Here is a 16044-nt window from a genome sequence, read left to right as displayed (position 1 = left end):
TTCGGTTGACCTGGACATTCTTTGTCTTTCACACCGAAATAATCTCTTTTAAAGTGTTTAAACCAACGTTCACAAGTATCTTGAAATGGAGCATGTTCACCATAAGCTTCCCGAAGTATTCAGCAGCACTTTTCTTCAAAATAATGAATTAAAACTTCCCACAAATGCTTTTTTTGGCATGAAAATCTACAATTTTAAGTGTAAAAATATCTATGATGTTAACACCTTCTGAAAATTTGTCATATGAAGTTTTGAAGCCTGTTGTCAATACAACAAAACAGCATACATATCAAATTGCATATATATCAACAAATGTGTAACTCCATCTAGTGAAAAAAATCCGCATTATTAACCAGTACACCTGGTAAATATCAAATTCCTGAGGTACAACTGAAACAAACAGGATAGTGTACATCAATTTTATTTCAATAAAATAAAAGTTTTCAATAAAATAAAATGCTATTTAAGTCCTCAAAAGATAAAAATAGAGATGGTGAAACAAAACTTGTATATAAATGCCCATAGCAACATTATTCATAATAGTAAAAAGTGAAAATGACCCCGAAGTCCATCAACTAATGAATGGATAAACAAAGTATGGCATATCCACATAATATAATACTATTCAATCATAAAAAGAAACAAAATATGAACACACGCTACAACACAGATGAACCGTAACTAAAAGAACCACAAATTAGAAGAGCATATTTACATAAAATGTCCAGATTAGGCAAATCCGTAGACATGAACAGCAGTGTGTGAGACTGTGCACCACAAGAGGCACCTAGGTGGGAGGAGGGAAGACAGGAAAGCAGGCAGGAGCACGGTAATAAAATGCGATAATATTAATTGTGGAGATGGCTGCACACTCTGGGTACTAAAAGCCACTGAACTGTACAGTTTAAAAGGCTGAACTGCACCCGGCTGGCATGGCTCAGTGGTTGAACATAAACCTATGAACCAGGAGGTCACGGTTCAATTCCCGGGCAGAGCACATTCCCAGGCTGTGGGCTCAATCCCCAGTGTGGGGTGTGCAGGAGGCAGCAGATCGATGACTCTCTCTCATCATTGATGTTTCTACCTCTCTCTCCCTCTCTCTTACTTTCTGAAATCAATACAAATATATTTTTAAATAAGTAAATAAAAGGCTGAATTGTATAGTATGCAAATTATATCTTAAACTGTTAAAAACTACGCGATCACAAGCATACAGCCTCCAGCTTAGGGCCGAGCACACACTGTAGGCGCTCAACAAATGCTCTTATCATCAGCTTACTTTGCAAAGAGTGTCTAAGCCCTCAGCTCACATGGCACATGTGAAATAGGATGGCAAGGTGAGCTCTGGGCTATATTTGCTGTGCGGCCGCCAGTAAGTCATTTCACTTCTGAATCCCTGTTTCCTCTTAAGGGGCTATCCATTAAATCAGCAGTTCTCAACCTGTGGGTCGCGACCCCTTTGGGGGTCGAACGACCCTTTCACAGGGGTCGCCTAAGACCATTGGAAAACACATATATAATTACATATTGTTTTTGTGATTAATCACTATGCTTGAATTATGTTCAATTTGTAACAATGAAAATACATCCTGCATATCAGATATTTACATTACGATTCATAACAATAGCAAAATTACAGTTATGAAGTAGCAACAAAAATAATTTTATGGTTGGGAACTGTATTAAAGGGTCGCAGCATTAGGAGGGTTGAGAACCACTGCATTAAATGATACTGATGATGATATAACATTATAGTGGTACTTTGTGCCACATACTGTCCTAAGTATATCTTATAGGTTTTAACTTACTAAATTCTTCCAATTTTAGATACTAAATAATTTCATGTATATAAAGTTCAAAAACTAGCAAAACCCCAAGTTTAACAACAGATTAAAAGGATTACACACCATGACCAAGTGGGTTTTATCCCAGAAATGCAAGGGTGGTTCAATATATGAAAATCATTCAATTTAATATTAAATGAAGGAAAAAAGACACATGATCATTTCGATTGAGGCAGAAATAGCATTTGACAAAATCCTACATCCTTTCATGATAAAAATACTCAGCAAACTAGGAATAGAAGGGAAGTTCCTCCACATGATAGAGAGCATCTATGAAAAACCCACAGCTAACATCATACTCAGTGATGAAAGACCAAAAGGATCCCCTAAGATCAGAAACAAGACAACAATGTCCACTTTCACCACTATTAAACATGTTATTGGACATTTTAGTTAGAGAAAAATAAAATGATAAAAGGCATCCGATGTGAAAGAATAAGTATAACTATCTATATTTGAAGACTAGAGGCCTGGTGCACGAATTCATACTCCAGTGGGGTTCCTCGGCCTGGCATATGGGATCGGGCCGAAACCAGCTCTCTGATATCCATTGAGGGGTCTTGGATTGCGAGAGGGCACCGGCCAGCCCTAGTGATCCCACCGGTGCACGATCGGGGCCAGGGAGGGATGGAGGAGGTTGGTCCACAGGGGAGGGACCGCAGGAGGGCTCCAGGGCATGTCCAGCCCCTCTCACTCAGTCGCGACTGGCCAGACCCCAGCAGCAAGCTAACATACTGAATGGAGCATCTGCCCCTGGTGGTCAGTGCATGTCATAGCGGTTGAGCAGCCTCAGCATATCATCCTGTTACGCTTTTATTGGTTGAACGGCCAACTGGTTGACCGAACACTTAGCATATTAGGCTTTTATTATATAGGATGACATGATCCTGTATATTTAGAAAATCACAAAGAATCCATGAAACAATTACTAGAACTAATAAACAAATTCAGCAAAAGAACAGGCTAATCAGTTGTGTTTCTATACACCAGCAGTAAACAATCCAAAAAAAGATTAAGAAAACAATTCCACTTACAATAGCATATGGAGGTAAAAGATTTATGCACTAAAAACTATAAAACATTGCTGAAAGAAATGAAATACCTAAATAATTCAAAGACATCTTGTGTTCACAAATTGAAAGATTTGATATATTTAAGATGAAAACACTACCAAAGCAATCTAGAGTCAGCACATCCCCTAACGATATTCCAACATCCTCTTCTACAGAAATGAAAAAGCCAATCCTCAAATTTACATGGAATTCAAATTCACATGGCAAGGGACCCCAAACAGCCAAACAATATTGAAAAAGAACAACAAAGTAAAAGTACTCACACTTTCTGATTTTACTACAAAGCTAAAATAATTGAATCAGTGTGGCATAAGGATTGACATATAGGCCAATGGAATAGAATTGTCAAAAACAAGCAAACAAACAAAAAAACCCATGGTCAACTGATTTTCAACAGGAGTGTCAAGACCATTCAACAAATGGTACTGGGACAACTGAATATTCACATGCAAAAAACAAAAAACAAAACCAGAGTTGGATGCTTACCTCACACCGTATCACACATACAAAAATTAACTCAAAAGGATCTAGTTAAATATAAGAAAACTATAAAACTCTTAGAAGAATACATAGGGGTAGATCTTCCTGACCTTGGATCTGGTAAGGTAGCTAAGTGGGTAAGTGTGTTGTCCTGATACGCCAAGGTTGAGGGTTTGTTTTCCAGTCAGGGCACATACAAGAATCAACCAATGAACGCATCAATAAGTGGAACAACAAATCAATGTTTCTCTCTCCCTCAGGCTCTCTTAAAAATAAAAAAAAAAATCAAGAATATTTTTTTTTTTAATTCTCATCTGAGGATATGTTCTTCATTGATTCTAGAGAGAGGAAGAGGGGGGGGGGAAGCGGGGGAAGGAGAAACATCAATGTGAAAAAGCATCCATCAGTTGTCTAGTTGCCTCCCATACCAGGGATGGAAGCCACCAGCAACTTAGGTATCGAACTTGTGACCATTTGCTTCATGGGACGACACTCTAACCAACTGAGCCACACTTGCAGGGCTATAAAAAAATTTTCTTGACCTTGGATTTGACAATGGATTTTTAGATATGACACCCAAAATACAAGCAACAAAAGAAAAAATTAAGTAGATTCACTGAAATTAAAAACTTTTATGCAAAGAACATTATCAAGAAACTAAAAAGACAAACAAAAAATGGGCAAAAATATTTGCAAATCATATATCTGATAAGAGTTTAGTATCTAGAATACATAAAGAATTCTTACAACTCAACAACAAAAAGACAAATAGCCTGATTATACAATGGGCAAAGAACCTGACTAGACAGTTCTCCAAAGGATAAAAATGGGCAACAAGCATATGAAAAGATGCTCAACATCATTAGTGATTAGGGAAATGCAAATCAAAGCCATGAGATAACACTTCACACCCACTAGGATGGCTGCAATTAAAAAAGGAAAAGAACAATGTTGGTGAGGATGTGGAGAAACTCAAACCTGGTGGAAATGTAAAATGGTGCAGCCATATGGAAAAGTTTGGCACTTCTTCTAAAAGTTAAATATAGAATACACTGAAGATTATAAATATAGAATATATAACCCAGATTATTTACATCTATGTGTTATCTAATTATATAGACTTTTAGCATATAAATATAGGATATTTGATCTAATTTGTGTAATTTACATAAATACAGATTATAAATATAGAAGTACTCAAATACTTGTACACAAATATTCACTGCGGTACTATTCACAATAGCCAAAAGGAAGAAATAACTCAAATGTCCATCAACAGATATGGATAAACAAAATGTGGTATATTCGCACAATGGAATATTATTTGGACATAAAAAGGAATGAAGTGCTGATCCATGCTACAGCATGGATGAACCTCAAAAACATTATGCTAAGTGAAAAACGCCAGACACAAAAGACCACAAATAGTTTGATTCATTTATATGAAATATCCAGAACAAGTCAATCCATAAAGACGAAACAAACTGGTGGCTGCAGGGATAGGAGGGGGAAAGGGAACTGAGTGCTTAATGAGTACAGGGCCTTCTTTTAGGGTGATGAAATGTTTTGGAACTAGACAGAGGTAGTGGTTACACAACACTGTGAATGTACTTAACAGCCACTGAATTGTACACTTGAAAATACAGTAGGTCCTCGGGTTACTTCGGAGATCCGTTCCTACAGTGCAACATAATGCGATTTTCGCCGTAAGTCGGAACCCACCTACATAAGCACCCACATCACTCACATGGAGCACATACACAGCAGTAATGAAGTGAAAGAAATAAAAAAAAAAATGTAAAAGAAAAATAACAATTCCTGGCCTTTACTTGTGATAAATAAATAATAAAAAACATAAAGCACATATATACATACGTCGAAATGACGGAATTTTTTTTTAAATATATACTGTAAATGGGAGATGGCAACGTAACCACGAAACTATGTAGTATCGAGTCCGATGTAACCTGAGGACTGCCTGTAGTTAATATTGTGTTATGTAAATTTCACCTCAATTTTTAAAAAAAATAAAACAAAACTCGGAAAAACTCACTTATGCTATTGGAAATTAGGAGAGTTACTGCTCGGGAGTGGCAGGGGGCTTCTGGAGACTGTCTTGTTCTATTTCTTAATCTGAAACTAGTTTGGGGATGAGCTTATGATCCAGGCACTTAACCTATAGTGTTTTATACTAAGAACAAGCTAAGAAGACAAAAGAAACCTAGAAGGAAAGAAAAAACATCCCCACAATAATCCCAGTTTACAAATGAGGAAACTGAGGCACAGAGAGGTCCCATTACTTGCCCAAGGCTCATAGCTGTTGACCAGAATAGCTAGGATGGAGCTGGGTTTGCTTTGTCCACGCTCTTGACCACGACACTTTCTGCCTCTAAACTGGCAGATAGGACCAGCCTGGGGGGGCCTGGCAGAGGCTGTTCTGGAAAGGGAACCAGCACATAGCATGAGCCACTCCAATAACGGTGCTCTCACTTCAGCCATTCTTTGAACAGACCTTACCAGGCAAGAAGCAGCCTGTGGACCAGGCCTTGGAAGCACTGGTTCAAAGTCAGAGGATGCAGTGCTGCCACCTTCTCAAAGGAACCCCGAGTCAGTCTTCCTGCTTAGCCTCCGTGTCCTGATCTGTAAGATGCCCGCCTCACAAGACAGCTAAGAAAATGCAACAAAACTGAGCTTGCCTCCAGCACAGCCCATGCCTAGCACAGAATGGGCACAAAGTAAACTGGGACTGCTATTATTGTAAACACCAGGGGTGGGTTAGTGCAGGTGCCAAAACAGTTGCAGTCAGCAGAAGCCACCTTGCCTTGCCCATCTCTGCCAGCTGCTGCTCAGAACAACGGGCACTGAGAGGCCCAGGAGTGAAACAAATACGTGTGTGTGGTGCAAACCCAAGGCAAGTGTGTCCCAGGTAGGCCATCTCAACAGCTCATCTGGTCTCCCTGTAGCACAAATGAAGACAGTGAAGGCCTGAGAGGGGCTGAGATTCACTTAATGCTCTCAGCAGACCTGGACTAGAGACAAACCCCCATCCCTGCCACAGTCCTCCAGCCACCTCCAGGGCACCCACCCCAGCCCACACCCATGGGCCTTGGGAAAATCAGGAGCTTGAGACTCTGGCCCACAGACCACACTGGTCTCTGCCCGCCCCCCGCCCCACCCCTGCCCACCACACACACACACACACACAATCTCAACCATTCATTCAACAATTGGTTACTGAGCACCTACTGCATGCCATGTGTTTTCTAGGCACTGGGGCTACCGCAGCAAACAAACTGGATCAAACCCCTGCCCTCAAGGAGCTCACAGTGTCAGAGGCCTGTGTTGTTAACCCATTTTACAAATGTGCAACCAAGGCTCAGAGAGGTGACAGCTTACTCACAGTCACACCAAGAGGAAGTGGCAGAGCCAGGGTTAGAACCTTGACATCTGCCCAGGTTCAGAAAGTTCCATCGATGGCCCCAAACACAAGGCCCAATCTGAGAGGTAGACTGACATGTCCTGAATGATACCCCTGTCTTTTGAGGGCAACAGGAATAGATCTCCCTGCCCAGTCTGATGGGGGAGGCCTGGCCTGGGGAACTGTCTCTGCCCCTCATCACTGCTGTCTGCAGCCTAGGACAGGGCAGGACGGGTGGGCACTTCTCCCTGTTCCCTAAAGGCCAGCCCCATCAGCCTCCCTGCCCTCTTCAAACATGCCTGTCCACTCCCCTCTCCAGACTCGTGGGCTGTCCCCTTCACCCTCATGCTCTTGCCTCAGTTAGCCATGGGACTCACTCCCTTCCCTCCCTCGGGTCTTTATTCAAATGGGCCCCTCTCAGCGAGGCTCTCTCTGACCACCCTGTTTATGGCAGTGCCCCCTGCCTGTTTTACAGCCCCTCCTGTACATGATGCTTGGTTTTTCTCCATGGCACTTACCACCAGGGCCACTGCCCTCCCCATTAAATGTAAGACATGAACATGAAGACGGGGATTTTGCCTGTTTGGTTCACTGCTATATCCCCAGTGCCCAGATAAGTGCCTGGAACACAGCAGCTGCTCAATAAATGTCTGCTGAATGAATGAAAGCACACAAAGAGCAGCTATCACAGGCCTGAAACCCTCCCTCCCTAGAGGAAGGTCCAGGAGGCCAGGACAGCCTGCCTCCTTCCCCCTCAGCCTGGACAAGCCAGCTCTCAGCTTGTGCTCCTTCCCAGCTGCATGCAGCAGCAGAGCCGGTAAGTGCCACAGTTTTATGGACAGGCAGCCTGGGACCTAGAGGTCTGTCTCTTAGTCTTTACCCTGTAAATACCTTCAGTCACTGGCTGCTCACCAGTACAACCAGATCGGTCACACCACGATTCACAACCTCCTCGGCTTCCAATCACCTAGAGAGTTCCACTATGCCACTTCCTCCTGCTCTCCCTCCCTCACTCCCTGCTCCAGCCACACTTCCACTTTTGTCCTTGTGTCACCTTTACCCCGCTCCCTTACCTGCTCCAGCCTCTATTCATCTCCTCAGAAGGACTTCCCCTGACCACCCATCTCTCTCCAGCCCCTTCCCTCTCAGAGTTCCTATTTTCACAACAGTACTTATCACCACTACCATCACATGTCTGCATATTTGTTTGTTTGTCCCCACCTCCCAATGGAATGAAAACTCTGTAAGGGCACCACACTGTCCCCAGAGCTTGGGACACCCTGGCATATACCACACATTCGATGAGTATTTGCTGAATGAGTGTGTTATTTCAATTAATGACTTCCCTTCTCTGAGCCTCAGTTTCTTTACCTATAAAATGGGGCTATGAATGAAGTCACTAGTGCAGAAGCAGAGCTCAAAGCTTGGCCTGCGGGCTCATGCAAAGTATCTAGGTAGACCCGGAGACTTGACCCCAGGCAGAGCCACAGCTCCTCTGCCCAGACTACTGCTGAAGGATTTCATGAAATGAGTGGTAAGGAGCTACTGGCTGGGATGCTGTGAAGACCCTGCACCTCTGCTTCTCACAACATCAGCTGCCAGGACGAGCGGGGAGGGGAGGGGATGGGGGGGGGAGGAAGAGAGAGAGAGATGCACAGTCCCACAGGCATAAGTGGTCCCTTACCACGCTTGTGGAGCCAGCCTTCTTTGATGACAGACACCTCGTTCATGGTGGCAGCGTGATACGCTGTCACCTAGCTCAGGACAGTTCAGGGCAGCAGGACATGCAGGAACAGAGCACAATCTGCAAGACAAGAGAGGAGCTCATCAGAGTTGGAGGGAGACTGGGCCCCAGCCCCTTCCCAGGGGACCTCCAGGCTCTGTGGCCCCTGTGAATGCTGTTTGTTCTGTACATGGTGGAGCCAATGAGAGTGGGAGAACTAGTGGGTGGGAGTAAGGGGGGATGTGGCTGCGTCTCCAGGGACCCCAATCTAGAGGTGGGGGAGCAGGAAGGACACAACCCTGGCCACAGAGCCCTACTCTGCAGGGATCAGAGCTCCATGGCCTATGTGCAGGCCAGACCCTGTGTTCAACACCCACAACACCCACACTGAGCAGAGGCAGCCCATCCACCCACCCTCACTCCAGGCTGGGAGGGTGGTAAGGGAGCTATGGCCCCACCCCCAGCGTCACTCCCATGCCCCAACACTGAGGTAACCTAGATGAATCAGACAGCCCTGGGCACCTGAGGGAGTGCTCAAAGCCAACAGCATCTGCCTGCCACCCCCCAGCACACACACACTCTCACTCACTCTCTCCTTTCCAAACCAGGCCAACAACCTGCCATCTTTAGCAAACCAAGTACTCCCACTCCCCTGCCTCAGGCCACCCCACTTCGCTCCCCAGCCTCAGGTCCCTCCTTGCCCCATTAAAAAAAAAAGAGGGCCTCAGGTGCTCCAGGAAAGCAACCTACTGTGCAGACACCTGTCTGGGGCCCAGGAGCCAGTCCCGGGGGCTTGATCAAGGCCCTGGTTCCTTCCCTAAGACCTCCCTTTCTGTCCTCAGGGACCAGCAGCTGATAGACTGACAGACGCCGAGGCTGCTGATTCTGTCTCAGGTTCCCAGGCGGGAGGGTGGAGGGGAGAACGACAGGAGGCAGCCACCAGCCAGGCCCCTACCTGGGGCCGCAGGCCTGGGCAGGAGCCACGAGCCACAGAGCCCAAGGCGCCTTTCGCCTTTCCTCGCCTAGGGTTATTTGCGGACAGCAGGTCAGGAGCTACTGCGGCCCCAGAGAAGTGGCAGCTGCCTCTAGGGACACTGTGGGCATCAGCTTTCTCCCGTGCCCCAGGGGAGCTGGTAGGCTGGACACACTACTGCCTGGCATGTGACCGTGGCAAGCTGCCGGGCTGGGCAGAGGGAAGGAGGTAAGTGGGAGGAAGCAGGGGAGAGACAAGATGAACTGTGACAGGGAAGTAAACAGCGGGCTGAGAAATCATGTTCTGAACTCCAACCTGCAAAGACAGGGCCAGAAGCAGCAACAGGGGCTCCCCTCACCAGTAGGCATGGCAGGCACCCCGAAGGACTCACACCCCATGAACCCAATACCCAGGACTGTCAGACCTTCAATCCTCAATATCCCACCTGTCTGTTTTAATCACTAATGTGACCAGTTTCTCCATCCAGCCCTCCCTGAGTCTGGCTCAGGGCCAGCGCTATCCTTTCCCAGCAGGGTCCCGCTATACCTGCTCCCTAGACTCCTCCCCTTCTAGCTTTCCCCCATTCCACAGCCAGAAGGACCTCAAACCTAACCATGTCCTTCCCCTACTCAAAACCCTCCCATGGCTTCCCACTGCCCTCGGGAAAGTGACAAGCTCCTAGGCTTGGGATTCAAGGCCCTTCAGGACCCGGGCTCCGCCCGCCTGTACTCCTCTGTCTCCTACCCAGCTGACCAGGTGGTCCCAGCCACCCAGCTTCCTAACCACTGCTCCCACCGGGCCCCACCTTCCCTCACCTCCCATCATCTCCTCTCCTCTCCCCTAACCAGTCTTCTCCCTGGGTTCTCAACCTCTGCACTCAGCTCCTACATCCCACCTAAATCTGGCCTTCTCTCCCTGTAAGCCAAGAGGCACCTAGAAAGCCCTCAATAAAGGCTATGACCATGACAATGATTACAGCCGGCACCACCTCCCCAATCCCTCTTCCCCCATCCTACTCTCTGCCTGCTTGTCACTTAGGCCTTCCCTCTGGCCTCCATTCCCCACACCTTCGTGAGTTCTCTCTCCTGGAGGTCTCAGCTGAACCGACTCCTCCTCCAAGGAGCCCTCCTGACCTCAGAGGCTTCACTGGGTGCCCTCTGTGCACTTCCTCAACCAATTCTCCCCACACCTGCTAGTGCTCACAGTGAGCCAGCACAACGTCTGGGTATCGGCTGAGTACACAGTGAATGAATCCAAGTCTCCCCAGTAGACACCCCCGCTCCCCAGCCCAGGAACAGGCACAGCCACAGAAACACTTCCAGAGTCCAATCATGCCACCCATTTGTGTGAGGGTGTCCTAAGCTCTAGAGACTATCCTGGGTGCCAGACACAGAGCATCACTAAGACACAGCCTCTGCCTCCGTGCAGCTCGCATTTCCGGTGGGGAAGCAGACAGTAACAATGGCAGGTGGTGGCGACCCCGCTGAGAATAAAAACAAAGCAAGAGAAAAGGACGGCAGGGGAAGGAGCTATGTCAGCCACATGCCGTGGGGGACATGTGAGCAGGGTGAGTCCTGAAATGTAGGCAAAAGAATTTCAGGCAGGGGAACAGCAAGTGCAAAGCCTCTGAAGCAGAAAGGAGCTTGTGAGCAGGGAGAACTGCCAAGGGTCCACGTGGCTGCAGGTCAGAAGCCAGGAGAGGTGGCTGGGAGCACACGGAGGGCCCGGCAGCTGTGGTGGGAGCTTAGGGAATTCCTCCCCAACACACGGGCCAATATGGCACTTTCCCAGGAGGGAGTTCAGTCTGGAATAGTTCCCAAAGGGCTGGGATGGACCCAGAGTCCAAAGGAAGGGTGCTGTGGATGGAAAGGACAGAGCCTGGTATCCAATCTCAGCGCTCCTCTCCCCTCCCCTTCCCAACCCAGCAACTTCATTTCACCTCAAGGAGCCTCCGTGATTCAGCACTGACGCGCCCAGTGTGTACAAAGGTTTAGCCCACAGCCTAGCCCCTAAGAACCCGCAAACACATGGCTGCCGTGATAGGAAGAGAGAAGCGAAGGCAGCCACGTGTGACCTGGAGTGGTCAGGGTTGCAGAGTCCGGAGTCACTGCCAGCTGGGTAGCTGTGAGCAGGGTGACAGCGTTCCCATGGAGTCTCTCTTAACACGGTAAGCGCCCAGCCCGTTTTGTCGTCCGGACGGAAAGATAGTGTCAGTCACCAGTGATGGACAGGGCGCTTAATGTGTCAAATGCTCCCAACCACCCACTAGAGAGGCAGTGACCACACCTAGGGTAGGCAGAGGCACAGCAAGGCAAAGCCGGTTACCTTGGGTCTCCCAGCTAAGCAGTGGTGGAGGCCCCGGCACACCAGTCACTTTTTACATTCCCATCTCAGCGACTAAGAAGCCAGCAATAGCTTGGGCTAAGGCAGGGGGAGGAACTGGAAGATCCCTAGTTTTCCCGCCTGGATCCTGCCCTGTCCTCCCACTGAGGGTGGCGCCTCTGCTGAGGTGTTTGTGACGCAGTCCTGCGGTGATGAAACACCAGGCACCTCAGCCAAGAGGATGGCCTGCTCCCTGGGGAGCTGCGATGGAGGTCAGAGACCAGCCTCTAGAGGCCAAGTGTCCGCACACAGGGGGCCTGCCCTGGCCAGTGGCCTGAAAGCAGCATGCCCCACAGTGGAGAGCACCTGCATGGCCCCACCCCCACTCCCTGCTGCTCCCTAGGCTGTCCGGATCTGAGTCTGCTGAAGGCCTGGGCCGGAGCTATAGCTGTCAGCTAGAGAACCACCAGGGTGAAAAGAACAAGGCACCTCACAGGAAAAGACACCACACAACCAAGAACACGTAATCTCATTAGTTACAGGGAAATGCAAGTTAAACCCACTCACCAGATGGCTGACAGCCAAGTGTTGACAATGATGTTAAGGAATAGCTGCTAGTCGGAGTATCAAATGGTCAACCATTATGGAAAACTGCTTTGCAGTAAAAACTAAAATTCAACATATGCCTACACCAGCCATGGGCAAACTACGGCCCGCGGGCCGGATCGGGCCCTTTGAAATGAATAAAACTAAAAAAAAAAAAAAAGACCGTGCCCTTTTATGTAATGATGTTTACTTTGAATTTATATTAGTTCACACAATCACTCCATCTGTGCTTTTGTTCCGGCCCTCCGGTCCAGTTTAAGAACCCATTGTGGCCCTCGAGTCAAAAAGTTTGCCCACCCCTGGCCTACACCATAACCCAGCAATTCCACAACCCCCAATAGAGATGAGTGTATTTGTTTACCAAAAAAAGATGCACTAGACCAGTGATCAGCAAACCGCGGCTCGCGAGCCACATGTGGCTCTTTGGCCCCTTGAGTGTGGCTCTTCCACAAAATACCACATGCGTACACTGCAATTGAAACTCCGTGGCCCATGCGCAGAAGTCGGTTTTTGGCCTAGGCGAGTCTATTTGGAAGATGTGGCGTAAGAAGAAGTGGGGGGTGTCAGTGGGTCGGACGACAGGAGACCCGCGGGCCGCGGGATATGCAGCGCGGGGGAGGTGCGCGCGATTCATGCACGAGCTGAGTGAGCCAGTCAGTCAGCAGTCTCACTGTGCATGGTTAGCGCTAGTCGCATCTGCAAATTGTGTGCGGGTGACAAAAGTACCTACTCGAAAAAATTATTAAACTGTATATGCCATAATGTGGTTATAACCATATCTACACTAATAAAAAAGAAAAGTACCTACTCGAAGCATAAAGTTACCTGTATTTTTCCAATCAGCTGCAAATCCTACAGGTATTTTATTTTTTAATATAAGAATTGTAATTATTTTGTGTTGGTGGCTTTATTATTATAAAATGAAACATTTTTTTAGGTGCCCTGTTTGACATGGCTACAAAGAAAAAGCAAAGAAAAAGGGAAGACGAAAACCGTGAATTTAAAGTTGAATGGACCGAGACTTTCGCGTTTATTCAAATTTTTAGCAAAGGCCAGCTTAGGAGTACCCTAATTAAGTTAATAACAATGTACCTACCTATATAGTTTAAGTTTAAAAAATCAGGCTCTCAAAAGAAATTTCAATCGTTGTACTGTTGGTATTTGGCTCTGTTGACTAATGAGTTTGCCGACCACTGCACTAGACTGTTCATAGCAGCATACAGTAACCCCCAAACTGGAAACAGATTGGGTGTTCACCCACAAAAGAAAGGATCAACAAAATGAGGTTAATTCATACAACAATAAAAAGGACCAAATTACTGACACATACAACGGGGATGAAGTGTAAGAATGTGATGCTGAATGACAGAAGCCAGACACAAAATAACAATCAAGTAAGGCTCCATTCATATAAGTGCAGAACAGGCAACATGACACTACTTGTTCAGGGATGCCGTTCTAGCTTGTAAGCTAGGCATAAAGAAAATCAAGACAACAACTATCCAAAAGTCAGGAGAATGGTTACATTTGGGAGTAACTGAGAGGGGGCGCTATTGCTGGGAGCTGATGATGTTCTAGGGCAGGGGTGGGCAAACTTTTTGACTCGAGGGCCACAATGGGTTCTTAAACTGGACCGGAGGGCCAGAACAAAAGCATGGACGGAGTGTTTGTGTGAACTAATATACATTCAAAGTAAACATCATTACATAAAAGGGTACGGTCTTTTTTTTTTTAATTTTATTCATTTCAAATGGGCCAGATCCGGTTCTATGGTGATCACATCAGGCTCTGCTTTGCAGTTGTTATATCATACTGCATAAAATGGATTTAACGTATTTTTCTGTATTTCCTTGGGGATCCAGAAGATACAGGGGAGCCAAAATTGGGCCTCCTGGCTTCCAGGACTCCCCTGACTCCAAGGCAGGTCTGCTTGGATTTTCGCCTCAAGAAGGCTGGATTACCAATGAGTAAGGAGGGGGAATCTGGAGTCAAGGGTCCAAATTTCAACCCCGGGCTCTGCAGCTTTTTGGCTATGTGGTTGTAGGCAAGTGCACCACAGTGCACCCATCTATACAATGACCCAGACTCTGCTGGAGGAGGGACAGGCACTCCAGGAGGGAACAGGGAAGCCTGGAAAATTAAGGGGGGGGGGGGGGTTGGAGTTTTAGGGAGTACATTTTGCACAGAAAACTGAATGGGAACGGACTCACCGCACTCTATGCTCAGCTCTGAGCAGGGAGGAGGACGTGACTGAATAGGGGGTTCTGGCTGCACTGGCAGGGTTTGAGAATCACTGATCAGCTGCCCCCTGCACACCCCACTGGGGACTGAGCCCGCAAGCCGAGCATGTGCCCCGACCTAGAACCAAACCGAGACATCCTGGTTCATAGGCTGACGCTCAACCACTGAGCCACACTGGCTGGGCAGGTTTTATTTTTTAAAACAGTCACTGAGTACATGGGTATCATTCACTTACTCTATCATTATGTCTCAAACACTGTATAATTATTTTAAAATTTCTTTAAGACATTTTTACTTTTACTTTCATCTGTCTTATTTCTCAATGGTTTCCAAACCGTAGCTCCTGCAGAAGCTGCATCTCACAGTGCTGGGGGTCAGATGCACGAGAGGCGTTCTATAGGGTGGTGCAGGGCCAAGCGGAGAGAGGCCCTGGATGACGGCCTCGTCCTGGCTGGCAGTCTTGGGAAGGGTCCGTCCAAACCTGTTTCCTTATCTGCAAAACTAGCTGGGTGGTTCCTGCCGCTTAGTAAGGTTGTGAGGCCTAGATGCTTCTGTCCTCACTCCTCTAGTCTGGGACCCTGGGACCACCTGAGTCAGAGCCCATCCCTCCTCTGCTCAAACCTTCTGGTGTGCCCAGGTAACCCAGCGTAAAAGCCGAAGTCCTTAACAGGAGCCCCAGGACCCTATGAGGTCTGCACTGTCACCCCCTTGCTTCTCCAAACACACTCCATTTCAGTGGTACCTGCTCACACCCCTACTTCTGGGCCCTGACACATGCTGCCTCTGTCAGGAGGCTCCTCTCCAGGTATCCACATAGCCCCAGCCACTTTCTTCAATCTCTGCTCACTTTCTTTGAGAAGCCTTCCTAACATCCTTAGACAAAAGTACATCCATCCTACCTCCCCATAACCTTTATTTTTCTCCATAAGCACTTATCATCACTCACGTGATTGTACATATTTACCAGCTTATCAGTTTATTGTCAACCTCTCCCCACTGTGAGGTCAGCATGGTAAGGGCAGGAGCTTTGGCCTATCTGGGGCAGCAGTGGATCTCAAAGCCTTGCACAGTAGAATGCAGGGTACACAGTGACCGCTTAATATATATTTGTGGAATGAATATGTACCAAGTAAAGCTCTGTGCCTAGGACAGGCTCAAAATAAATTAAATTTTCATTTCTTTGCCATTTGTCAGATCCTTTTTCTCCCGCCTCCTCTTCCTGACCTGGTTTCTACACCAGGCAAGACAGATGGGATGAGGGAGGCAGAAGAGGAGGCTGAGGCCCCGCGTCTCGAGGCACCTGCAAGAGTAGGGTGAGGTCTCCTTCCTGGCGCTGGGATGCCCTTGGGGTTCTTTCCCTGCCT

The 16044-nt window shown here is 47.2% G+C and overlaps 2 protein-coding genes across 2 annotated transcripts in view; both read right to left on the bottom strand.

Annotated features, from left to right (window-relative positions):
- The window catches only part of AKT2 (v-akt murine thymoma viral oncogene homolog 2), a 33113-nt gene extending 24494 nt beyond the window's left edge, over positions 1-8619 (bottom strand). The window contains exon 1 of the mRNA XM_006763666.2: positions 8500-8619. Coding sequence (XP_006763729.1) covers positions 8500-8545 — 46 coding nt within the window. The 5' untranslated portion in view covers positions 8546-8619. The remainder of the gene's footprint in view (positions 1-8499) is intronic.
- Positions 8540-16044, bottom strand: part of LOC102772779 (chromosome unknown open reading frame, human C19orf47) — a 54684-nt gene continuing 47179 nt past the window's right edge. The window contains exon 9 of the mRNA XM_015563850.1: positions 8540-8619. Coding sequence (XP_015419336.1) covers positions 8585-8619 — 35 coding nt within the window. The 3' untranslated portion in view covers positions 8540-8584. The remainder of the gene's footprint in view (positions 8620-16044) is intronic.

This window comes from Myotis davidii, unplaced genomic scaffold (genome assembly GCF_000327345.1).
Source record: "Myotis davidii unplaced genomic scaffold, ASM32734v1 scaffold178, whole genome shotgun sequence".
In the NCBI taxonomy this organism is placed as follows: Eukaryota; Metazoa; Chordata; class Mammalia; order Chiroptera; family Vespertilionidae; genus Myotis; species Myotis davidii.
This window is presented reverse-complemented; position numbering and strand designations above follow the sequence as displayed.